The sequence below is a fragment of the Daucus carota genome, chromosome 3 (assembly GCF_001625215.2).
Source record: "Daucus carota subsp. sativus chromosome 3, DH1 v3.0, whole genome shotgun sequence".
Lineage (NCBI taxonomy): Eukaryota > Viridiplantae > Streptophyta > Magnoliopsida > Apiales > Apiaceae > Daucus > Daucus carota.
In genome coordinates this window covers 63,949,708-63,973,353 of record NC_030383.2, presented here as the reverse complement: position 1 = coordinate 63,973,353, position 23,646 = coordinate 63,949,708, and the positions used below count along the sequence as shown (strand labels likewise).

The following is a 23,646-nucleotide window of genomic DNA, read 5'->3' as shown; positions in this document are numbered from 1 at the left end:
ATTTGATTACTGGAAAAGTCAAACCTGGTCCATTGAATCTAGTAACAAGAAATGGTCTTCACTCTTGATGAATAAACAATGCTACTCAAGTAGTCAGTTGGGCTTTTAAAAGGCTTTGACTTGGGTTTTCTAACACCTCAAACATAGTATATGTTGTCACTTGCATGTTTTTGGGCTTTTAGACAAGTAAGTTGTATGTTGTCAGCCTGTTTGACTGGTTTAAAATATTTTTTTATTTTTAAGTTTTAATAAAAATCATTTTTATCATTTGAATTAATGATTTATCAATTTATTTTTATTCTTATATCTTTAATAACTTGAGATTTGTGACACAAAATTATTCTACCTTACAGTTACTTTAACATGTACATTTATCACGATTGTATTTACTTACTTTCGAGACGTTTATTTAATTGTTAATTGTTAATGAGTTCGGTTAGCGGATTTCATATTCTTAGATTCAGTATTTATATTTAATTATGAATAATTATAAACTATAAATATCATGAGGTAAATTAGTTTATTTTTATTCATTTTTAAATTGAGATTTTGCACTTGTATTATCTGCTGTAAATTAATTAATCAATTCTTCCGCTTTTTACTTGTTCAACTGAAAACTCAGCTGCAAAAATCAAAACCCCAAACCCACTTACTGTATTTCTAGCTAATTTTAGCATGAAGAAAGCATAAAGAAAAAGAAAAGGCATCTGGGTTTTATCAATCATTCACTTTTAACCCAATTTTCACAGATCCACAGCACTATATTAAATAGTTATTAAACCCTTTATTCTTGCAAAAAATTACCAACTTTGCAATTTAGCTTTCACTGTTTACTGTTAGCAGTAGACCTAATTTGACACTTTTCTCAACAAAACAACTCTTGTGTAGCTGCAGCTTCAAATCCACTGAATTCAACACTTGGGTTGCTGCAGCTATCTTTCAAGAAAGTTGATTCTCACATTTTGTCAAGTGGGTTTTCCAAATTTGAATTTATAATTAGATAACATTAGTTTCTTGAAAAAGTTTGTATCTTGGGATATATTGGTTGTGATTGTGCTATTTTGGGGAAGATTTGAGTACCCAGTTGTGATTTTTTTGAAAGAGTTTGTATCTTTTTCAGTAAATCTATGTTTCTTGATTCTATCTTGGGATATTTTGCTTGGGCTTGTGCTATTTAGGGAAAGATTTGAGTGCCCAGTTGTGATTTTTTGTTGTAAATTGCATTAGTTTATCAAGTGGTTGGTTGATTTTGGTAAAGATGATTCAGTTGTTATATTTGATCCTTTTTGCTGAGGGGTTTGTGGCATTGCTTTTAATGGTTGAGATTAGTCCCTTGAGGGAGCTAGTTATGAATGGATTGGATCAAGTAAAGATGAGAAGGGGAACTGTCTTGACTATTGCTGGTACAATGCTTGTGATTTTATTCTCGAATTCTATCAGCATTGTCAAGATTCAGAATAAAGGTGCCAAGGTTGGTACGATGACACCAATGGATCAGGTACTTTGGAGAACTCACTTGCTAGAGGCTTCTCTTTTGGGTATGGCGCCTCTTGCTTTTTCACATTTGTGTTCATTTTAAGATATTTAAGTGTGATGAAAAATGTCTAAAGCGGTGCCAAATTTTTGGTAAGATATAATTGAATTCAATGTGACTGTAATGTTTGTAGGAATTTTGATTTTGTGTCATTAGCAGAGTATTCCCTTTTTGATTTCATTATATCCTTTTGCGGCTATAACACTAACTATTATTACTTATGGTTATATAAGCTGCATTTGATGAAATATGTGTTTCATAAATAATATGTTATATCGACTTCTAGAGTTCTAGTATGATGTAAGCATATACTCTTTCGACATTCTGGACTTCTGGTAGGGAACAGACCATCATTCTTTCTTAGATATTATTGTTAACTAGCATCTATAGTCGTTTCTTGGATGTGGACAAGTGTAAGTTAAGGTTTTGACGAGTATGATATTTAGCAATCACAAGAAAATCTTATAGGACATATCAGCTTAAAGCATGATATAACTTACCTCTTTTGTGTATGTGATAAGATATCTATAATAAAGGCAAGTTTTTGAAGAAAAGATCGTAATTTCTGTCTAGTGATTTTGTGGTTGTAAGGTACCGGGTAATGCTATCTTTTACAGCAAATTTTTGACATGGTTAATGTGCAGTTATATGCACCAGGTACACTACTCAGGGCACCTCTTTCGTTCTTTTATATCTCACTGGTTACACTGATTAGAGTTCTGAACTTCATATTTAGGTGAGACTGCTCTATGTTAATCCAGAGAGTATGGTTATATGTCGCAAATTAAATCCCTCAGCAATCCTTATAAAATTAGAAGAATTCATTTAATTTAAATTAGAAGTAGAAATATTAATATAAAATATATTCAACTGAAGATTAAAACAAGTGTATGATGATTGAGACTTCTATATTATTATATTGGACACTGCTTCAGATTGCTCCATCAGTATTTTCTTTTGAATGGCTAAAAATGATCCTGCAGGGTTCGTATTGTTTCTTGGCTTCTTAATTGAGCGTATGCACTATCATCTCCGGAAATTCATTGATTTGCGCACTACGGTTCAAGATTCTAGACAGAACGTTGAAAAACTAGAGAAAGAGCAGCTGCAACTTGAAGAAAATGAACAGAAAGCAAAAGAAGCAACAAAGCTAATGCAAAAAGAGGTTTCCGAAGCAATGAGGAAGCTAGATAAGGTTAAGTTGGAATCAAAAGAGAAGGACACTCGGGTCGAGACAGCAGAAGGTCATGTAGCTGCTCTCCAGAAACAAATGGCCGATCTACTCCTTGAATATGACAGACTGTTAGAAGATAACCAAAATCTTCAAGCCCATGCTGCCGGGAAATAGAAGCAGACTCTTTGGCAGTACAACAATTCAAGTTTTGGATCATGTACTGGTCAAATGTGCTATAGACTCCTTTAGGTGTTGCTCAACCATTTTTATAAAATAGGACGAGAAAGAGGTAAGGTCTTCAGCCAGAGTTGAGATGGAAAAAGGGTTGACTCATCAGCTAGTGTTGTTGAAATTTTGTTATTATTTGTTGTTCAAATGTTGGGAGTATCTATATTTCATTTTAGTATCTCAGCCTGCTTTCCACCTTTGTCTCATTTATTTTTCTTACTTAAAGGGTGATTTAAATTTATAACAGAATTTACGGATTTTGGGTTCTTTCCTTAGTTTGTGGAACAACGTTTACTTGTTAGATTGACATGCATGTTGTGATCCTGACTTGTAGTTTGTTTCCAGTTTAACCATTTGAAATAGTATAAACATCATTGTCAAGATTAGGGGTCATGTTCCTTGATTCCAATGTTTCATGGCTTTTATAGTCTGTTCCAACATTTAAGAGCAAGCAGCAGGATAATTTAATGCTAAAAGCTGGGAGACCCATGATTAAACAGTATAAACTACTACTGGACCCTATATATCTTTGTTTTCAAATTGAATATACAAAGAATGTTCCTCAGATCTAGCCTTCTTTTTCTACATTCTTGTTGTCAAGGGCCTTGCAATCTGTCTATGCATCTTTTATCCCCGCCAATAACGAGGTTGAATAATCAGCATTACCATTAATGGAAGGATCATGTAATGCTTTTGGCCTCTACTCCTCGCGTTTCCACAGTCAATACTTGAGGCTTGAGCATTGAGCTGTTCAGGACTACAGCCCCCGAAACTTCAAGCAGAACTCTCTTAACTGTGATCATAATGGTGGCTTTTTCAGGCGTTCAGCAGAATCCTTTTTTGTTATTACTGTGATCATCAGGAGAGAACCATTAGATCAAGAACACACCAGTTGGAGAAAAAAAAACTTAAAACAAAAACCAACCGTGCATGGCTGACGATGCTTTGGCAGGAATCGCCTATTCCTTTGTATTTGATATATATGACATGGATAATCTCAATAGGCCTGGACCGTCCCAGCCCTGAGTTTCTCTGTGATCTTAGTCTAGTCACAGTCTTCAAAGTCTCGTTCGAGATTAATAGTTTACTAAGTCAAAACACTGGCATTTTCTTCCTCGAAATAATATAAACAGATTTCAGACTCTGGGATACTTTCTGTAGCTAGCATCTCAAGCTCTAGTTTACCTAGAATCTCAATAATCTGTTTAAGTTGGGGGTGGCTTTTATCTTCCATAACAAAAGTGTGAAGTATCCCATCCATTTCCACAACACTGCAACCTGGTACTTTTCTTGTTCCGGTCTGTTTCATAACTGCCCTCACCCCAGCAACGTCGTTCCACCTCCTTGAAGCAGCAAAGAAGTTTGAAACAAGAGCATAGCTTCCAGGGTTATCTGGATATAATTCAAGAATCTTTTTTGCTGCCAATTCTCCTATTGACATCTTCCTATAATTAAGGCAACCAGACAACAGAGACACCCATATAGCAATCCCGGATTCATCTGGCATGGAATTGATCAGATCATATGCTTCTTTTACATGTCCTGCACGAGCTAAAAGATCAACCATAACAGCGTAATGTTTTGCACTAGGTTGAATGTTATATTTACTAGCCATGATATTGAACCAGTATTGTCCTTCATCTACTAAGCCCGAGTGACTTAAAGCTGAAAGGAGAGAAGCAAAAGTTGTATCATCAGGTTTTAATCCGGTCTCTATCATCTCTAGAAAGAGTGAGAGAGCTTCATGTCCACGTCCATGCATCCCATAATTAGCAATCATAGTATTCCACAATATTAAGTCCCTTAAATTAATGACATCAAATAAAGTACGAGCACGAGAAAGCAATCCACATTTTGAGTACATATCAATCAACGCAGTACTCAAAACTTGATCAATGTCAAGTATTCTCAATATATAACCATGTATAGATTTACCCAATCTTAGAAAACCAACTTGTGAACATGCTAAAAGTGCACTCACAATCGAAACAACATCCGGCCTGAATCCAAAACTCTGCATTCCTGTCAACATTTCAAGGGCATTTACAGAAAAACCGTTTTGAGCATACCCAGAGACCATAGCACTCCACGTAACAGCATTTCTAGACCGCATTCTCCTAAACATACGAGAAGCAAGCTCCAATCTTCCCTTTTTAGCATACATGTCCACCAGGCTTGTTTCCACAACAACATCCATAAAAAAACATCTCCTAATGATATACCCATGAACAGAAAACCCTAACCTCGTGTCTCCAATATTTGCACACGCCTGAATCAACCCCAACATCACAACCTTATCTCCCTCCAACCTGTCGTCCCTCATTCGCCTATACACACCAATAGCCTCCCCCATCCGTCCACATTGTGCAAACCCCGTGATCATAGTAGTCCAACAAACAACATCCCTCCTCCGCATCCCCTCAAACACCACCATCGCATCATCCATCTTCCCACACTTAGCATACAAATTCAAAACAGAAGACCCCACAAAAACATCACATTCATACCCACATTCAACAGCCCGTCTACGTACATTTTCCCCCATTTCAAAATCCAATAAACTCGCGCACGCCTTAAGCGCCACTGTAAACGTAGAACTATCACCCCTAACCCCTTCCAAACCCATCTTGCCATACAAATTCATCACCTCATCAGGACAACCCCTCCTCGAAAACGCAACAATTATCGCATTCCAGCTATCAATGCCTCTATGAGGCAATTCATCAAACACCTTAACAGCAGATTTTATGTCATCAATTCTTGAATATGCCGCAATGAGTTGACTACCACAAGTTCCATGACCAAAAAACCCAGATAGTACTAATAAAGCATGGATCTTTGCAACAGATTTGCTGTCTTTACACAATGAAAAAGCAGACTTTAGGTCATTAAAGCATGCAAACAACATATCAACATAAATTTTATTTGTCTAACGGCTTTTTTGTCCAATGAATCTGTCAAAAGTTCGAAAATACACTAAGAAGATTTGACCAAACAAAATCATTTTCCAAGATAGTACATCTTATGAATGCACGAAGGTAACCACAAATTAAAAATTGAGATGAAATTTGTTAATGAATCCGGTTCATGATTAACGAATCTAGTTAACAGAAATTAACTTCGTGTTCATGTACTGAAATTTGAATTAAAAATTTTGTTTTATGAACTTGCACATAAATCATTCTTTTCACATTTGATTATATTTGTTCACATGACTTCGCACGCCTTTCTTGCAGACAAATATTATTTTCACATTTGATTATATTTGTTCACATAATTTCAGGTGCGTATGTTTTATTCTCATTCTCACTTACACTCTACTCCCGAGTTATAATTAGAGAGGAAAATAAGTGAAAAAGAAATAAAATTTTATAATTTTCACTTCTATTTGTGTTTCGAGTTTTTTAAAAAGAGGAAAGTAAGTAAAAGTGGATACAAATATAGCATATTTTCACTCCAAGAGTTTCGCTCCAAAAATTGGATGAAAGTGAAAGCATATTTGTTCACTTGCATTCACTTACTTTCTCAGTATAAAAATTTTATGAATTTTTATAAATTTTAAAACCAAAATATAGTAAAACATTTTTCATGAACATATCGGGATACAATGTATTTCGGTCGGAACAAGAAAGAACATGTGGTCCTGGTCCCTTTTATGGAAATAACACGTGGCCCGTATCCATGCTTAAAACCAAAGACACAATTGGACCCCATGAAAAGAGCTCATCACTTTGTATTTATCAGTGTAGGCTGCAAATTATTAATGGCTTCTTCTTCTCATTTTTTTTTTTTTTATGGGATGTCCATGATTCAAAATTTATGGAGATAAATAGATATTGAGAATACGCAACTTGTCAAATATGATAACAATCCGTCTCATTTACATAATTTTTTAATTTTTATACGCACATAAAAAGTATATATATGATTATTATTTTTTATATAAATTTCTAAACAAAAGTATAAATCATAAATTTGTTTTCACCACTAACCGTTCTATCATACCAACAAACTATTGATTTAATAGTATTTCTTTCTTTTTTATTGCGGGATATCGAGGGTTCGTGTGCGTGTTTATATAAAAAAATAATTATTGCAATGGACAAATCTTAAATTTGAGAGGACCGAACTCCGAAGTACATGGTCCCAACTCCTACCCTGACCTCGTTTAAATTATTTGTCAGATATGGATGAAAAATCACAAACATTATTATCTAGCTACCTCAAGTACAAAACTTTTAGTTTAAAATGACTGAAGTACATGGTACCAAAGTTGAGGTCCCTTGTAGTTTTGCTGCCATTGTAATGCATTATAGTGGAGAATGAAATAAACTTTGTAAATTTGAGATGATTATATGAAATGACTAAAAATTTCATAAATAGTTGATTCATTCCTTTTCAAATTATTTAAATTAAAAATTTAATTCACATGTTTCGAAAAAAATGCTCATTCAACTTTATACATCGTGTTTTTTTATATATTTTCATCACAAAAAATTTAGTAAAAAATTTATACTTATTTATATTTAGTCAATATTGTCTCATAATTTCTTATTTATTCGTGAAGAAGAAAAAATTTATAATTACTTTCATTTATTCAATATTTTCTCAAAATTTTTTATTTCTACGCTAAACTTCTTTGTAATTATCCATTTCATTTTAAGGGTTCTGTTCCATTCCATCCTTAGTGCTGTTATGTTGTGTTTGGTTGGGATGAATGATTCCGGAAGGAATGGAATGAAAAATGAACTATATTATGGACAATTGTTAACAAATTTCATTCCTTCCTCCATTCCATTCCTTACATTATGTGCTAGAGATCATACTTTCAATTTGAGATGGAATACTCCATTCTCTCCTACCCCCATTTCTTCTCAAATCTTATCATAGCAATTTGCCCTCACTTACATTTATTCCAAAACTTCCCACCTATCTCTATTAGTTCCAAGTAATTTTACTCATTCAATTCCATTCCATTCCATTCTCCCCAACCAAACACATTATACTTTCCGACTCCTTGTTCAGAGGATTCAATTCAATAATGTCGTTCGTTTCCTCCCTCGTTGGATCTCCGATACCTTCTTCTTCTACGCGCAAAATGGTCAGGAAAAATCTCGGTTAGTTCTTCAGATCATAAATTTCTGCTTCCATTTCTGTAGCAGTTGATGCATGCATCTAGCTAATGGACTTAAAATATTTATCATTTGTTTTGACTTTAATGGTGCATGTTGAAAGAGATAAGAGCAGCTGGGAGCACATATGGAACAAATTTTAGGGTGACCACATTTGGAGAATCCCATGGTGGAGGTGTTGGTTGTGTGATTGATGGTTGTCCACCTCGCTTGCCTCTCTCCGAAGCTGATATGCAGATAGAGCTCGACAGAAGGTATATCGTCTTTCATTATTGAGAACCAGTCCATCTAAAATCTTAAAGTGTTAGATATGGTTAAGGTCTGAGACTTCCGTGAAATCTGAGCTCTGATACCATGTTGAGAACTAGTCCATAACCTTAAGGTCTTTAAGAAATGCCCAGATGGATCTTATGCTATTTTTTAACATTCATGATCTCGTATAAATAATTTGATGGTTACGTTTAAGTTCTTGAATCCAGGAGACCAGGTCAGAGCCGAATTACTACGCTTAGAAAAGAGACTGATACATGCACTATATATTCCGGTGTTTCTGAAGGTTATACCGTTGTTCTGCTTTAAATTTTTACTTGATACTTCTGTCGAGATGGTCTGATTGACAGTGCATTTTTGCAGGATTGACTACTGGCACTCCTATTATGGTTAAAATTCCGAATACAAATCAGCAAGGAGATGTGAGTACAATAAGGCGCTTAGGTTATTAAGATTTTAATTATGTTTAAAGCTTTCTTTGAGGAATACTGATCATGTCTGTGTTGTTGTTGGTCTTTAAGGTTTATAATGAATTGTCAGTAGCTTATAGGCCGTCTCATGCTGATGCAACGTACGATTTCAAATATGGGATGAGATCAGTACAGGTAGCTTCTTTGCAGAGTCTTGTAATCGTGATTTACCTGGAATCTGGCTACACATAATAGATCCATTTTACTTTCGTGTTTTAATCCAATTTAGGGTGGTGGAAGATCATCAGGTAGAGAAACAGTAGCGAGAGTTGCAGCTGGAGCTGTTGCTAAGAAAATTCTTAAGCTGTTTTCAGGAACCGAGGTAGGCCTGACTTCCAGTATAGTCCTAAGAATTCTACTCTTAAGCCTGCTGAAATCACCGAAAGGCAATGTACTGTTCAAGTGTTCTTCAATATTTCACATTATTGACTTCATTTCAAAAATCTTATTAGATTCTTGCTTATGTCTCTCAAGCCCATAAGATCGTACTGCCAGAGGATTTGGTTGATCACGAGGCTCTGACACTGGATCAGGTAGTTTAGCCCTTTGTAATTTAAATCATCGACTTATTTTTAGTAATAATGTTGAAAACCAGTATGGTAACTCAATTCTCCATAGCCATGATAGTGTACTAATTCATATAATCTATTAATGTATCGATTCTGCTAGTTCCTTCCCTTACCTAAAAAGACACGCTCTTCTTGTTGATATAATTATATGGTATCACCAATCTTCTGCATTAGATTGAGAGTAACATTGCAAGGTGTCCGAATCCTGAGTATGCCGAGCAGATAATTGCTGCCATTGATGCAGCTCGAGCACAAAATGATTCTGTTGGTGGTGTTGTCACGTGCATCGTGAGAAATGTTCCACGTGTAAGTGGCAATCTTCTCTAAGCTCCGTCCCCTCATCTGTGTGTGTGTCAAGAAAGGCTTGCAACAAATATTTTATAAACATTTTCTGAAATATGCTCGAGTTTAGGGTCTTGGCACGCCTGTATTTGATAAACTTGAAGCTGAGCTAGCTAAAGCTGCTATGTCTTTGCCAGCTTCTAAGGGGTTTGAGATTGGCAGTGGTTTCTCAGGTCAGTAATATCCGAACTTCATGTATCAAGACATAAGATTATTCGGAGTATAATTTTTCAAATCTTCTGAACCAGAGACATTTTTATCCTAGGTACATTTTTGACTGGCAGTGAGCACAATGATGAATTCTTCAGAGATGAACATGGCCGAATCAGGACAAGAACAAACCGGTCTGGCGGGATACAGGTACTAGCTCAAGGTCTTAAATTTTTTCGTATTTGGAGTACTATAGTCCTTCGAATTTATTGGTAATTGGAGTATATATTATGATGATCTGCAGGGTGGCATAAGCAATGGAGAAGTTATCAGTATGAGAATAGCCTTTAAGCCAACACCTACAATTGGAGTAAGTGTCATCCTTATTTGCTCTATGATTTTGATTGCTTAATCAGAAGTATATATCCGCGAGATGTAAATTTACACCATTGTCATGATCATGGTGGCACAGAGGAAGCAAAACACAGTTACCAGAGATAAGCAAGAGACAGAGCTCACTTTCCGTGGTCGCCAGGAGCCTTGTGTTGTCATAAGAGGTTCGTATGAAACAATACAACTTTTCCGCATCATATATTTTTGTGAGTCTGCTTTGCATCAGAAGTTGAATCTCGTATTCTTATCCCTAACAATAACTGCATGGCTTTGTTTGCATAGCTGTTCCTGTTGTCGAATCTATGGTGGCTCTCGTGCTTGTCGATCAATTGATGTCACAGTTTTCCCAGAATGAGTTATTCCCTATCAATACAGATCTTCAAGAATCAACTGCAAATCACGAGCTAGCTAGCCTACTTCTCTGAAAGGGTGCACTTTGATTTCGAAATTTTGTCCGTAGCATTAGCAAGGCTTCAGTTCTAGTATCTTCTTTTCCTATTGTTCTATGATTGAAATTTGGACCTGCACTGTGGTGCAGAGGATTCAATAACATATCGACAAGATTTATTATATGGGCCATGCATGCAAATACTGCAGTCTGCAGATTCTGCAGACAATTTTTTCTTCTGCATACAGAGCATTCGAGATTCACAGTTGTAGTTTGGAAATTGAAGGAAAAAAACTCTAGTAATACAGTAATGCAAGCAACATAGTAATAAATATGATGTTAATTGCAGTAATAACGTCCCCTCTTCCACTCTTCCACGTAATCAGCCCCCCTTGTGTATGGAATGACAAAGCTTCTTGCAAGCTCCCAGACTGCATTCGCCATCTTTGGAATCGCATGCAAAGGCGAAAAGTAGTTCTTGTTCGGTTCCTCTACAACAATCTTCATAAAAAGCATAAACGTGATTAAACTCTGTTGAATAGTATACAACTACGAAGGTATGCAGTGGCAGTACCAGCATTAATTGTGACAACCCGGGGTTGAAATTTAAAATAATAATTTTTTTACTGATTATTTGATGACAGAGCTCAAATCAGAAAATCTACAGATTTTTAAAGACAAAACATGACTCAAATTTTAAGAAAATCACGCCTCAGCCAGGATCCCGGCGAGAAAAGGTCCCAGATGTCACAAAATACCATTTATTAATGCCGGATAATCTAGCGTTTTGATTTTTGGAAGAAAACGCTAGATCATGTTATGTTTTGCAGTTGTGGTCTGAAAAACCCTACAAAACGATCTCACATTTTGACAATAAGACACTACATGATATAACATTTAGGGTTTCAAAATATTAAATCGTGTAGCGTTAAGAAGGAAAAGAGGATAAACACCGCGTTTTGGATTACAAAGTGATAGGTCGGGGCCATCTTGTCCGATACTAATATTTGGGGTCATTTTCATCAAATTTGTGGCACCTAACACCCGGTTGCAGCCTGAGTTAGCAATCCCTAATTCCGCTTCAGTTAAAAGTAAGAGAGGAAATAATAAGCAGTTTCCCTGTCCTTCGTAGGAACAATTGAAGTAGACGCATTTTCCGAAGTGCTTGAACATAAAATTGTTGTCATCACAAGGAAGCCTAGGAACCATATCGTTACAGTAAACATATCGTAAATACCAGATGTTTTTATTCTTCAATTGCTCTTCCATGTACTCCCCAAATCTTGCATCTCCAACACGCGGCTGACCAAATGTATAGACTCCTTGTAATCTCTCAAGCAACAACTCCTCCTCATGAAAGGCTAAAATGGCCGTAAAAAGAATGGCTAGTGCCCCTCCAAAGCTGGGGCCCGTGACGATGAACTTCGCATTTTCATTATCTGCCAAAGGTTCTCTAAGCTTGTTTCTTATAAAATAGTAAGCCACTGGTTAGTCATCTGCTTGTTTAAATTCTTTCGGGCGTAGCTTGAAATTATGAGGAAGACAAGCACTTCTAAGGTCAGCTAAGACAACCTACACACCTTGATTGTCTTTCGTTTATCAGAGGACTTCTGTTCATATCACTGAGAAACAAAGCATCAATAGAGAACAGGGTTCCGGAGATGACTGCCAAGGAAGTAAAAAGTGGAAAATCAGAAATGTGTCGTACATTTCCATAGGATGGAGCTCCTACCCAAGCGATGCAACTAAGAACTGCTTCAAGGAGTGCAGAACTTAAATACAATCAATTGTTAAAGGAGTGTTAACTTCCACTGCAACTCTTACCAAGCGGATGCATATGCAGAGAGAAATACTGAAAGAAGTGGGGGAGAAATTTCAGAAGGAGAATATGGAAGTGGCGAGTGGAAATGACAAGGGTGGCTACTCAATTCAGGGGATTGAGATCCAACCCAAGCATGATGCTTTGATTAGCATTCACAGAATCAAATGAACCAGACAGCATTCAAGCATGATGCTTTGATGTATCGTTCATAGATTGAACCAGACAGAATTCATTTGTATTTAATAGAGTTCATCAAAATGTTTGCAGAACTCAAGCATATTCGCAACTCAACGAAATTGTTACACGATTTAATTTTACATGCTCTATACAACATTTTATGCAAGAGATGATGGAAATGAGAATCAAGAATAGAACTGGTAATATATGAAGGTTGCACAGAATTGCATACTCGAAAGGAATTGCAAGAGACAATAACTTGAACAATGGTATTTATTTACCGGAGGAGTAGCGGTTAAAAAGCAAATGGCTGCCTATTAGTTAGTTGTACAAGACATTACATGCTAGCCCATTGGCTTTACAAAAGAGTATGCACTACCCAGTGTCAGAGTATCAAATCCAATGCCAGTAGTATCTTCTTTCTTGGACCCTGAAACATCACAAGTGAGCCAAACATCTTATAATTATTGACCCAGAGGACATAGATGAATTAACTATTGCAAACTCACAATCCTACATTCAGAAGTAGATATAGCTCCGGAACTGGAAGTACCAAACCAAGTCTCCACCTCTGCCAAACCAATTATAAAATTTTAACATAAAATATAACAAAAAAAAACAGTTACTTTCCAATGTTTTAAATTCTACTGATCCTTGACCCCAACATAGAATATAGCAGTAAACAGGAAGTGAATAGACAGTTTACCATGGGTATGCCCAAATCTTTCAGGTCTGCATCATTCATATGTAAAAAGGCAGCCATATCAATCTACAGAGCAAAAGCACATATAAGGTGGTTAGACCCAGAGGGAGAACAAAGATATAGACAACATGTAAGGATCATTCTTACTTCCTCAACTTGAAATGTTAATGAATATTTTTCTAGACCCAGGGATTGTAGGAAGCTATCCACAGTTTCAGCCTGCAACAAGGATATGTAATTGTAAGTGGGACCTATTAAGTGTAAGCAATAATGGTATAGATGACCATAAGTTTTCATTATTATAATATAATCATGATTCTTTCTTCTTTCCCATCTACACAAAGTAGACCTACCCTTAATAGTGATGTGCAAATGTTGCAAGGGATAAAAGACTAAAATCTTTAAACTCATTATCATAAGAGCACAAACAAACACACAGACACACACAAAGAAAGAGATAAACTTGTCATTATAACAAAAGATACTGATATTAGCTTCATAGCTTGTATACTTTGTAGTCAGTCCAAACTTCAAATAATAATATGGCAACTAGAGGATGTAAGAAAGAGTAATCTCCTAGACACAGACATGAATCTGAATTGATAGACAATATCACTAAAGATGAAAGGCATATTTAGATATAAAACCTCATGTACAGTCTTTTTCTTGGACATGGTCCTCATGACTTTTTTGGCCTCTTGTACAGGGACTTGAACTATGACTTTCCTAGCAAGTCTACTGTCCACAGCAACTTTTCTTCGCTTTGGCGCAGCAGTGGTCACCTTTAGTGAATTATTTGAACCAGACAGCTTTTCACGCAGATCTCTTATACCTTCAATCTCGAGTTGACTTTGAGTACTCTTGTTCTGGAGCTTTAGACGAAGATCTCTGCGATCTTTTTCGTGACATCAACTTACAATTAAACAGATATAACACATAACAGGTGACTTGTTTACGTTTGAAATCCGTTGATCAGATGCATAATAACTTGCAAAAAAACGTATCACAGACAAACCATACTTAAAACTTGAGTCCCTTTGTTATCATAGAGATTATGCACCCATTTGTCATCCTCTTGCCTCTGCCTGCAGAAAAATTTGGTTCCATTTTTACAATAAAAAAAAATTAGGTACATAAAAATGCAAGCATCAATGAAATCTGTTTATTTTTCATCAAATTGCAGCTTGACATTAACACATCTCACTTAAAAACATACAACTTCATGCATCGAACAAATGTGCAAAACTTAAACCTGTTACATTAATCTCTCTCTTTATAGAACACACTACCTCTTCCAGAAATCATACAATCAAGGCGAGGTCTCAAGTCAAGTCTAAAACAGAACATGCATAATACATGATGAACAACCAACTCAAATTGACATAATACATTAGTCTCTGAACTAAAGCCCAAAACAACTACCCAAGAATAAGTACAATTTCAATTATCCTAAAAACCACTCAGAAACAACATTGAGGTAGAAATGCAAGCCCGTGCCCAAAGATAAAAAATATATAGAAACCAACTAAACAAAAAAATACCACAAAAATACCACTCAGATACAACATTGGTCGACCAGATACACAATGAACTCTCCGCCCACATTGCCTACACAGACTCTGAAGTAACTTTGCAAAAATGTACAAAAGCACAATCTATCTTAACTATCATACAAAAAAATGTGTTTTACTTTTGTAACATGTATATAAACTCGAAAAAATTAAATTGCACTTAAAAAAATAAATTAGATATGACCTGAGTTACAAGATACTAGCTCTCCTGTAAGAGCAACTCCAATGGACTCTCTAAACAAACTCCTAAGTCCAAATTTTAGGAGCAAATCAAAATATAGTGCTCCAATGGGCTCCTAGATACTCTTTAAAATTTAGGAGCCTACTCTCTCTCTTTTCTTTTAAAGAGCATCTAGTAGCTCTTAAGTCAATATAATATTATTTTCATTCCAATCTTCTCTCTCTTTTAGTTAACTTTTTTCTCCCATTTATATAAAATAAATATAAAATGTGAGTTAGGAGCTAACTATAAAGAGTAGCATTGGAGTTCTCACGTTTTCCAATGTATTAACTTACTAAGAGCCACATTTTATATTATTTTTTAAGAAATGATTTAGGAGTACCGTTGGAGATGCTCTAACTATATCAAAATCCCTTTGTTTATTCACAAGTAACCCACAAAAGCAAAACAAAACAAAAAGAATACTAATAGATACCATACGAACAAAAGCACTTTCTGCCCACATCCCAAAACAGATCCAGGAGAATAGTTTAGGCAAATTGTGTGCAACTGACTCTATCCTAACTTCATACCACTCCCGGAGTTTCATTTTATACCATATTTATCAAACATCTAAAACACGAACTTATAAAATACAAGCAGTAAACTACTAAGCTCCTTACATTTCATTTCAAGTCCAACTAACGAAATAATTTAATTCTTAAATTAGCTCTTAACACCACTATATTCGCTTATCATCACAAAATTCATAGCCGAATCAGCTCCACAACACCTAACATATTCAACTATCAACAAAGCTTCTAAACCACACAATCAAATAAAACATAATTACACATAATATCAACTCGAATAAGCAGATTTTACTACACATAACACTTATACAGAGAGCGAAGAGAGGGAGAGAGGGAGAGAGAGAGATAGAGAGAGAGAGGGACAGAGAGGAGCTAACCGCTTGTGATTTTGACGACGGCTACCTGAACCAGCGAGCTGGAGACGGTCTTTGACGGAGAGCTTACCGGCGCTGGACTCACGATCGGCGTACATCGTCGCTACAACGTATATATATATGCAGGGGTTTGTTCAAATACAAACCAACTTTATCATAAAAACCTAAAAACCAATTTCAAAACTAAACAAATATCCCCCCAAACTCTTAAAAACTAACAATATCACCCCCCTAGCTTTGCCATCAACTTCCCCAAACTTACACTTTCCACCCCGCCACGTCACCACGCCACGTCAGCGCAGGGGGTCCCCCACTGCTGACGTGGCACTGACGTGCCACGTCAGCACTGGGTCACACCCACTGCTGACGTGGCACTGCCACGTCATCTGCCACGTCAGCACCTGCTGACGTGGCACTGCCACGTCATCTGCCACGTCAGCAGTGGGCTGACCCAGTGCTGACGTGGCAGCTGAAGTGGCAGTGCCACGTCAGCAGGTGCTGACGTGGCATATGATGTCAGCAGTGGACCCCACCGGAAAAATAAAAAAAATAAAAAATAAAAAGATTGGAGTGCTCATAGCAAAAATGGGAGTGGAAATAGTGGTTTTTAGGTTTGTATGAGAGTGTGGTTTGTAGTGGAATAAGCCCCTATGTATGTATATGTACCGGCAGTTGTATGTATAGATTTGAACAAGTTGAATCGAAGAAATGAAAACAACAATCGCAAACCCTAACCCCTAATTGGTTTAGAAGAACTATATTATTGTAGCAAGAACAAGCGAAGACCCTTAAAAAGTATATTCAATTTTTATAAAATATCACACTCTAATCAATAATTTTAGTTATAATGTTTTTTACACAATATCTTATCAATCTAATTTAACAAATAATTATAATCAACGTTATCGAAAATGCTCTAACATTTATAATCTACAAGGTCATTTCCAACAAACTTCTGAAAGAGTTCTTTAAGTTGAAAGAGAACAATATTAACAAAATTAAAATTTTAAAATTTTAAGAATCTTCTTTTCTTTCCTTTCTTTCAAGAGCCTATCACTTGCTCTTCAGTTATATTTTATTATAAAATAATAAAAACACTTACTTTCTCTATCCACTTGGTATCATACTCTTATTTAATAAAAATAATTTAATATTAAAATATTATTAAAAAATAAATATAAAAAAAATGAACGTACATTAAATTGCTAAGAGGCAATTTTTTATATTATATTTAATATATGGTTTAAGAGATTGTTGGAGACTCTTGAAGCATCTCTAATGGTCTTAAATTATTCTTTAAAAATAATATAATATATGATTCGAAGAAAATATTTATTTTGATAGTTTTCTACCTTTTGTAGCTTGAAAATTTGCACGATCACATATATTTTATTTTCAGAAGTGAAGCCTAATCAATTGCCATAAGCTAATTCCATAATTCCAGCTTAAACAATGAACAACCCTGTGGACACCACTTGTAACGTCTAAACTAACAATGAAATTCATTAAAAAAATATATTTTTTAACTCTAAGGATACAAAATTGGGATGCAAATCCCAAATGATACAACAGTGAGTGGTATAGCTTGCCTATTGACTAAAATTCCAGCTCTGGTTTAGATATGTCGGGGCACCTATGTTTGTGTTTGTGTTTGCGTTTCCAGCTTCGGTTCAAGTGTCACCCGTAGTAATATTGCCAACCAGCAGCAATGGCGGCCACTAGAATAACTTTCATAATTAGCTTTTTGTTCATAATCGATGATGAAGTGGAGGATTCTGTTGGTGGGGGTTCCCATGACTGTCCTCGTAACTTGGCCTTAAACTTTGACAACAGTGGAAAACTGCCCGTCTTCTTGGCAGCTGCAAGTACATGAATAGAGGTTCAGAAAATGGTAACTATCAAACTGTATCTTTCTACAACTACGAACACAGCCATATAGGGAGAATACTGAACTGTCAAATAAAAATTTTGTGTATAGATTTTAGGTATTTCTGACTTCGATCAAGTTGCTCTAACTTAAACAGATACAACGAACACCAAAGGTGTATACTTGTGAATTAGATGGAACCTTTGTCCTTGTTGCAAGAGATCTTCTTTAGAATAAGAGTATACCATAATATAGTATAAAACAATAGATCAGGAAGGCCCCGAGTACTAAAAGAAAGGGTAGAGGAACGATACTCATTGTTTGAGTAATAGATTTTAATTTGTGTGTACCTATCTCTCTTTGGCGTCTTTCTTCCTCTGCTACACGTCGTCGCAATGCATTAAGTAGTGATCCAAAATACAAAGCAAACACCGTGCATGTAATTGTGATGACATTGTAAGGCATGCTAAAATCTGGGGTCGTCAAAGGCACAAGTAGTACTTCTGTGTATGACTGTATGTGCCGTGACTCCTATATACAAGTCCACACAATGAAACAGTTTTAATTTATGACAATTAACGCTTCACTATAGCAAAGAAAAAATTGTAGACATTATCGTTCTTTGTTACCTGCAACTTAGAAAGCATCGGTGACTTCTTTGAAGAGTTACCTACTAGAAAGTCTAGTCTTGTTTGGAAATCAGGGAAGCTCACTATAGCTGATGGGATGTCAAATCCCTGATTAGCATCAGGAGGATATTCATCAATGTGCAAAAATCCCTGCAGAGGCATAACACAGTTTAAGGTAAATACATTAACAAAATCTTGAATGGGGTATCCAAAATAATTTGAAAATAGAAGTAGAGGATGAAAGTAAGGCTGCATATAGTAAAAGAGATCCGTTCCCTGCCTCATCATCCTACAATCTCTTCAGTCCAACCCCCAATCCACCCCCAAATAATTGTAAACAAGCACACTGTGAAAGAATCTCAACTAATCTTTCTTATATTTTTGCACTAAACTGTCATCCCTTTTAGGATCACCTATGCTAGGCGTGGAAATGCAGTAAAACAAGGCGGCAAAGACAAACTAAATAATGAGTCTAAAAGAGTAGTGAATTACAAAACTTGTGGGAGAAAAGTTAGTTATCATATAGATTGTTAAATAGTGGGACTGGGGGTCACGAAAGGTGAGTATAATTGTTATCTTTTCTTTTATTTACCTTTTCGGGTCCACCCACTCTAAAGGTCTAGTGGTATGTCATGGAGGTAATTTTGTTCCATACAAGTTGATCTATCAATTTATAAGAACTTTTGTATTTTCTGTTAATTTCCTGCAGGCACCTAGCAAGTAGCAAAGTAACTCAAAGAGTTGCATCAATAGAGCAACATATAGCAGACTTGTGAGGTGAATTAACTAAAGAGATTTCTTAGATAATGGATATGTTATACACAAACCTGATGGAACAAATGGAGGGGATGAGGAAGGCCTCAGAGAATATTTTTTAATCATTACAGGAGTATGTGGTCGCTTTGTCAACCAGCATCAGTGCAAAACTCACCACCACCTAAAGTAAAATATGATAGTGGAGAAGTTGACTTGGTGGGTTGAAAGGGAAAAAGGGGTCGCAAAGGGGCCAGAAACTTGCAACCAGCCCATATACAGGTTACAACACGCGAAGCAATGTCACTAATACAAACAACACTTGGGAGAGTTCCAGAGATTGACCATGAGAGAACTGCAGGAAAAGAGAGAAGAATTTGTGTTCGATGAGAAGTGGACAGCTGGGTTCATTCCTGACGACGCAAATTGAGTCTACTACTTAAACAAGGATAAGAGGACACCGAATTAGATCCAGAAGCATATGGAATCAACGGAGCAGAGCAACAAGAAACCATCACCCCTGACATTTTCCTACATTTAACTAACCAGAAAACCATGAAGTTAGTCGGGATGATACGAATGGAGGAGGATATTTCCAAAAAGTGTTATGTCAGGGAGGTTCTTTGTGCATCTTCGATACAACTTGATCTATATATCTATTCAGAAGAACTTTCAGTATTTCTCTTAGTTTCCTGTTGCTGAGCTGATTCTATAACATAAACTTGTATAAGCTTAAAGCCTACACATTAGCAATATTCAACAAACTCGATTAACTCTTACTTTCGTCTATAGAATCCATATGGATCTAAACTAAGTAGTGAAAGAGATGATAAAACAAAATTAAAGCGGGTTTAGAACTACATATGTGCATTCATTTTAACTAGATACTGAAGTGGTTTTTCTTTTTTAAATCATCTTTCACACAAAAATTTACCAATTCTTTTATATGAACTCGGAGAACTACTGAGAAATTGCATAGATACCTTGTCAAAATCTATGGTTAATGCAGCCGACTTTACAGCACAAGGTAACCTTAGGATCATCTCCATGACACCAGGAGACACCTTGTCTTCAGAAGGTGAAACACGCATCTTTTCGACAAAATCTCCAAGAGACTGGGGTTGTTCATCTACATATAGTTGTGTAGTATGATAATAGACCTTCACATACCAGGGGACAACTTGAAATATATCAACCCGCAACCCACATCTTTCTTCATTTACATCAACAGTTGGAACAAAACCTTTTCGTTTACTAGATTGCAAGGATATAGCTATAGCTCCCCTCTCATTCCCACTTCCTGTTAGAAACCTGCTAGAAGTTAATGGTGCCTTTGGTGATGACCAAACAACAGGAATTTTCCACCTAAACTCCAGATCAAACGGCCTAAAGGCTTCACTATCCTCAACTGAATATACATATAAGATGGATGGGTTTTTGTGCAGAGTAGTTTCTTCTTCAATGACCTTGTTAGGGGGGATTGATAGTTCAAAGTTTGGGTTACTCCAAGAATTTTCTATCACAAGATTGTCAACCTCATCTACCTCCTTCCTCCATGAACCTTTCAGTGTAGATACTAAGCCTCCTTCTAGTAAAACATACACAGTACTCGACTCTGCAAGAACACATTTACCACCTACTTCCCTCCCATATAATGTGCTCATAGACCAATCGGGTTGGTATACTGAACTACTAGAAAATGTGGTCCCAGTTTCTTTATTTGGTTGAAGAACAAGTGAAAGGGTTTGGTCAAGAACTATTCCTCTAGTTGATCCTAAGGCACCAAATTTACTTGAGGTCAAATGCAAACGTTGAGAATGGTAATATCCTCTGTAAATTGATGGTCGATCCATTAATGCAGCAAGCCCGGCTTTGTCTCGACAAGGAAGCAATTTTAACCAGGGTGTGAGATTTTCAGTACAAACAGCTTCACGAGGCAGAGCACCATAACGCAATTTCCCTGATGATTGCTGTGAGCCCCATTCAGGAGCAGAATATGCTGTAGAAGACTCGAGGAAGTTGATTGAAGCACAAAAGAGACCCGAAAGAGTGTGAGTTAGATTTTTCCAGGAAGCATCAACCTCGTGTTGTGGGACATCAAATACAGCCCATAACTCAACTCCCGGAGGCTTTGCATTGCTGCTAGATAATGGGTCATATCCACCCCATCGTTCGTAATTCCAGCGACCTTGTGTGAAAGACAATTCCAATTCCCGCAATCTGAATTTTTGAACCTGGCCGAGGCACAACACTATGTTGAGTGAACAATTGAACATTCTGGAATAAAAAGAAATTCCATATATATATAACACATGTTAAACAAGCATTTAAGTCATTGTTTGGTTGAAGTCATGGATGGTAAAATATAAACAATAAGAAATTTAAAACATATAAATTTGAGTTTAAAAAACAATATACAAACAACAAAACACAAAAATGATAGAAATAATATTAGTAGTAGAACTCATACAAAACACAAAAATGCCAGTAATGTGCTACATAGGATGGCTGTCATTCGTTATAAAAGATCGATGATGCTACATAGGACTTGTGTCGTCCATTCTACAAGACCGATAGAAGGGGTCAACAGTCATCAATAAAGAAGGAGAAACTGAAAGATCACCAATAAACCAAAACTCAGAAGCAAGTTTCAGCCTTAGTGCTACCCAGCTTTCTCATTTTCATGGAATAAAATGTGTAAAAATGCCAATAATCATCCAATTTTCCAAATATTATGTAAGATACAACTGATACATTTTCAGTCTTTATATAGTACACAAATCAAGGAATTCAATCAAGAAGATACAGCATAACAGAAGTTCCAAAATACTCATAACATATTCACTTGATAATGCTGCACGGACATATTTCTTCTATTAATTAAAACTCAACTCATTCGATAATATGAGTACAACGAGACTACATGTCAATATATCCTTAAAGAAGATTTTCATTGTGTGCAGCATGACAGAGCTACTACTCTCAAACATAGATACTAATATGCCACAGACCACAACACAAGGTCATCAAATTGGATCTGAAAAATAAAGGTCCACATCATAAAGCTGAAGCAATATAAACTAAAAGGACAAAATCCTTCACTAGAGCTGCTCACACCTTCTTCAATACACACATACCTCCACTCAATCAAAACCGTAAACCACATTACTTCCACATCTTCTCGTAGCAACTTCAAACAAAACAATTCCTCGTTAACTTAACCACTACCAACACACATTGCCATAATTCTCTAAATCTAGGAGCTACTCGAACTACATTCACCAAAATCAATCGCGAATCAGACATTTATCACATAAGTCAACATATATAAACACTTCCATAATTTTCTAAATACTAAACGATATAAATATTTAAACTCCTATTAATAACTATTAATAATCATACAATTATTATTATTAATCGATAATAATCATTATTATAAAATGCGGTTTCCGGAAATAAAAACCGAAACCGAAAAACCGAACCGAAACCGAAAAGACGAATATACCAACTGAAAGATGGCTTTGGGGAAGAGGCTATGATGAGAGCCGAGTTCATCGGGAAGCATGTGGCGGAAGTGAAACTGCGAGAGCACTTTCCGATCAGAGAGCGGCTTCAGCAGCAGCTCTTCAGTGAACTCTTCTTTGTTATTCACTTCTTCACTTGTAGCCAAACAGAGTGCTATCAATACTAGCACAAATCGCAGAATTAAAGCCATTGATTAAGGTGTTTTAAGTGTTAAAAGCCATATAATTGGAAAAATTGGACTCGGCTGAGTTGAGTTTGGATCGAGGGTTTTGACTCGGTGAGATATAAGAATAAGACCGCGTTTGGACGTGTGTTATATTTAACTTCCTCGAAGAACAGGGACGAAGAATGAAAGATGGGTTATCAATTTCAAAAATGTTATGGGAAAATAGATTTTTTTGTCATCGAACTTATTATGTTTTTAGAAACTTACCACTCAATTAATTTTTTTTTCTTTTAGTCACTGATGTTAGGTTCGGAATTTTTTTTGCCACTAAAATTAGGTTCGGATTTGATTATTACCATTATATTAATTCTTTGTAGTATTATTAAAATATAGTGATCACCTGTAATGTAATATTTTGATGATTTGATATATGTCTATCTTTATACATAGTACTTTTATGTACCCAAGATCGTTTATCTTTAGTGATAAAAGTTAAACACCCATTTTACGGTTTCTAAAAGTGTACTCTCATAAATTATTTTATTTTTTCTTCCGAATAAAAATTTAGTGTTTGAATTTTTATACGCAAAAAGAAAATCTCATAAATCATCGAAGATTAAGTTTTCCTCTCTATTTATTTATCTTTATATTGA

At 35.9% G+C, this 23,646-nt stretch overlaps 5 protein-coding genes across 8 annotated transcripts; 2 read left to right on the top strand and 3 right to left on the bottom strand.

Annotated features, from left to right (window-relative positions):
• The first annotated feature begins 634 nt into the window (after positions 1 to 634).
• On the top strand, positions 635 to 3,203 carry LOC108211275 (uncharacterized). The gene is made up of 2 exons (XM_017382830.2): positions 635 to 1,538; positions 2,518 to 3,203. Exons 1-2 carry the CDS (start codon positions 1,259 to 1,261, stop codon positions 2,880 to 2,882), a joined length of 645 nt encoding a protein of 214 aa, XP_017238319.1. The 5' UTR covers positions 635 to 1,258; the 3' UTR covers positions 2,883 to 3,203.
• Positions 3,204 to 3,428: 225 nt separating this feature from the next.
• LOC108211868 (putative pentatricopeptide repeat-containing protein At3g25060, mitochondrial) lies at positions 3,429 to 6,151 on the bottom strand. The gene is made up of 2 exons (XM_017383579.2): positions 3,862 to 6,151; positions 3,429 to 3,785 (listed from the first exon to the last, which is right to left on the bottom strand). The coding sequence occupies exon 1, from the start codon at positions 5,842 to 5,844 to the stop codon at positions 4,024 to 4,026; it is 1,821 nt and encodes a 606-aa protein (XP_017239068.1). The 5' UTR covers positions 5,845 to 6,151; the 3' UTR covers positions 3,429 to 3,785; positions 3,862 to 4,023.
• Positions 6,152 to 7,643: 1,492 nt separating this feature from the next.
• On the top strand, positions 7,644 to 10,832 carry LOC108213327 (chorismate synthase 1, chloroplastic). Its single transcript, XM_017385109.2, has 13 exons — positions 7,644 to 8,053; positions 8,172 to 8,322; positions 8,548 to 8,624; positions 8,702 to 8,760; positions 8,860 to 8,943; positions 9,038 to 9,130; positions 9,261 to 9,341; positions 9,552 to 9,683; positions 9,790 to 9,892; positions 9,985 to 10,079; positions 10,174 to 10,239; positions 10,342 to 10,426; positions 10,545 to 10,832. Exons 1-13 carry the CDS (start codon positions 7,978 to 7,980, stop codon positions 10,685 to 10,687), a joined length of 1,245 nt encoding a protein of 414 aa, XP_017240598.1. The 5' UTR covers positions 7,644 to 7,977; the 3' UTR covers positions 10,688 to 10,832.
• Positions 10,833 to 12,899: 2,067 nt separating this feature from the next.
• On the bottom strand, positions 12,900 to 16,859 carry LOC108211821 (uncharacterized). 4 transcript variants are annotated; one of them, XM_017383517.2, is made up of 8 exons: positions 16,708 to 16,859; positions 16,054 to 16,173; positions 14,373 to 14,437; positions 14,000 to 14,247; positions 13,500 to 13,571; positions 13,356 to 13,418; positions 13,159 to 13,220; positions 12,900 to 13,079 (listed from the first exon to the last, which is right to left on the bottom strand). In XM_017383517.2, exons 2-8 carry the CDS (start codon positions 16,146 to 16,148, stop codon positions 13,043 to 13,045), a joined length of 642 nt encoding a protein of 213 aa, XP_017239006.1. In that variant the 5' UTR covers positions 16,149 to 16,173; positions 16,708 to 16,859; the 3' UTR covers positions 12,900 to 13,042. The 4 variants fall into 4 exon arrangements, with proteins under 4 accessions (XP_017239006.1, XP_017239005.1, XP_063946357.1 ...); XM_017383516.2 differs by having other exon boundaries at positions 13,167 to 13,220; XM_064090287.1 differs by having other exon boundaries at positions 13,167 to 13,220; positions 16,054 to 16,170; positions 16,707 to 16,830.
• Positions 16,860 to 17,551: 692 nt separating this feature from the next.
• Positions 17,552 to 23,151, bottom strand: LOC108215178 (GPI transamidase component GPI16). The gene is made up of 5 exons (XM_017387560.2): positions 22,808 to 23,151; positions 20,283 to 21,533; positions 18,547 to 18,696; positions 18,268 to 18,448; positions 17,552 to 17,909 (listed from the first exon to the last, which is right to left on the bottom strand). The coding sequence occupies exons 1-5, from the start codon at positions 23,015 to 23,017 to the stop codon at positions 17,728 to 17,730; spliced, it is 1,974 nt and encodes a 657-aa protein (XP_017243049.1). The 5' UTR covers positions 23,018 to 23,151; the 3' UTR covers positions 17,552 to 17,727.
• Positions 23,152 to 23,646: the final 495 nt, after the last annotated feature.

What these genes read in the sequence shown, in the direction of transcription:
- LOC108211821 (XM_017383517.2), bottom strand. Translation starts at nt 16,148, where the DNA reads ATGTACGCCGATCGTGAGTCCAGCGCCGGTAAGCTCTCCGTCAAAGAC. An exon ending in TAACATTTCAAGTTGAGGAA is followed by an intron (nt 13,419 to 13,499) that starts GTAAGAATGATC and finishes TTTGCTCTGTAG; the next exon opens with ATTGATATGGCTGCCTTTTT. An exon ending in AAGATTTGGGCATACCCATG is followed by an intron (nt 13,221 to 13,355) that starts GTAAACTGTCTA and finishes TTGGTTTGGCAG; the next exon opens with AGGTGGAGACTTGGTTTGGT.
- LOC108213327 (XM_017385109.2), top strand. Translation starts at nt 7,978, where the DNA reads ATGTCGTTCGTTTCCTCCCTCGTTGGATCTCCGATACCTTCTTCTTCT. An exon ending in AATGGTCAGGAAAAATCTCG is followed by an intron (nt 8,054 to 8,171) that starts GTTAGTTCTTCA and finishes GCATGTTGAAAG; the next exon opens with AGATAAGAGCAGCTGGGAGC. An exon ending in ATACAAATCAGCAAGGAGAT is followed by an intron (nt 8,761 to 8,859) that starts GTGAGTACAATA and finishes TTGGTCTTTAAG; the next exon opens with GTTTATAATGAATTGTCAGT.
- LOC108211275 (XM_017382830.2), top strand. Translation starts at nt 1,259, where the DNA reads ATGATTCAGTTGTTATATTTGATCCTTTTTGCTGAGGGGTTTGTGGCA. An exon ending in GCTAGAGGCTTCTCTTTTGG is followed by an intron (nt 1,539 to 2,517) that starts GTATGGCGCCTC and finishes ATGATCCTGCAG; the next exon opens with GGTTCGTATTGTTTCTTGGC.
- LOC108211868 (XM_017383579.2), bottom strand. Translation starts at nt 5,844, where the DNA reads ATGTTGTTTGCATGCTTTAATGACCTAAAGTCTGCTTTTTCATTGTGT.
- LOC108215178 (XM_017387560.2), bottom strand. Translation starts at nt 23,017, where the DNA reads ATGGCTTTAATTCTGCGATTTGTGCTAGTATTGATAGCACTCTGTTTG. An exon ending in TAACCATAGATTTTGACAAG is followed by an intron (nt 18,697 to 20,282) that starts GTATCTATGCAA and finishes ATGCCTCTGCAG; the next exon opens with GGATTTTTGCACATTGATGA. An exon ending in AAGACGCCAAAGAGAGATAG is followed by an intron (nt 17,910 to 18,267) that starts GTACACACAAAT and finishes ATGTACTTGCAG; the next exon opens with CTGCCAAGAAGACGGGCAGT.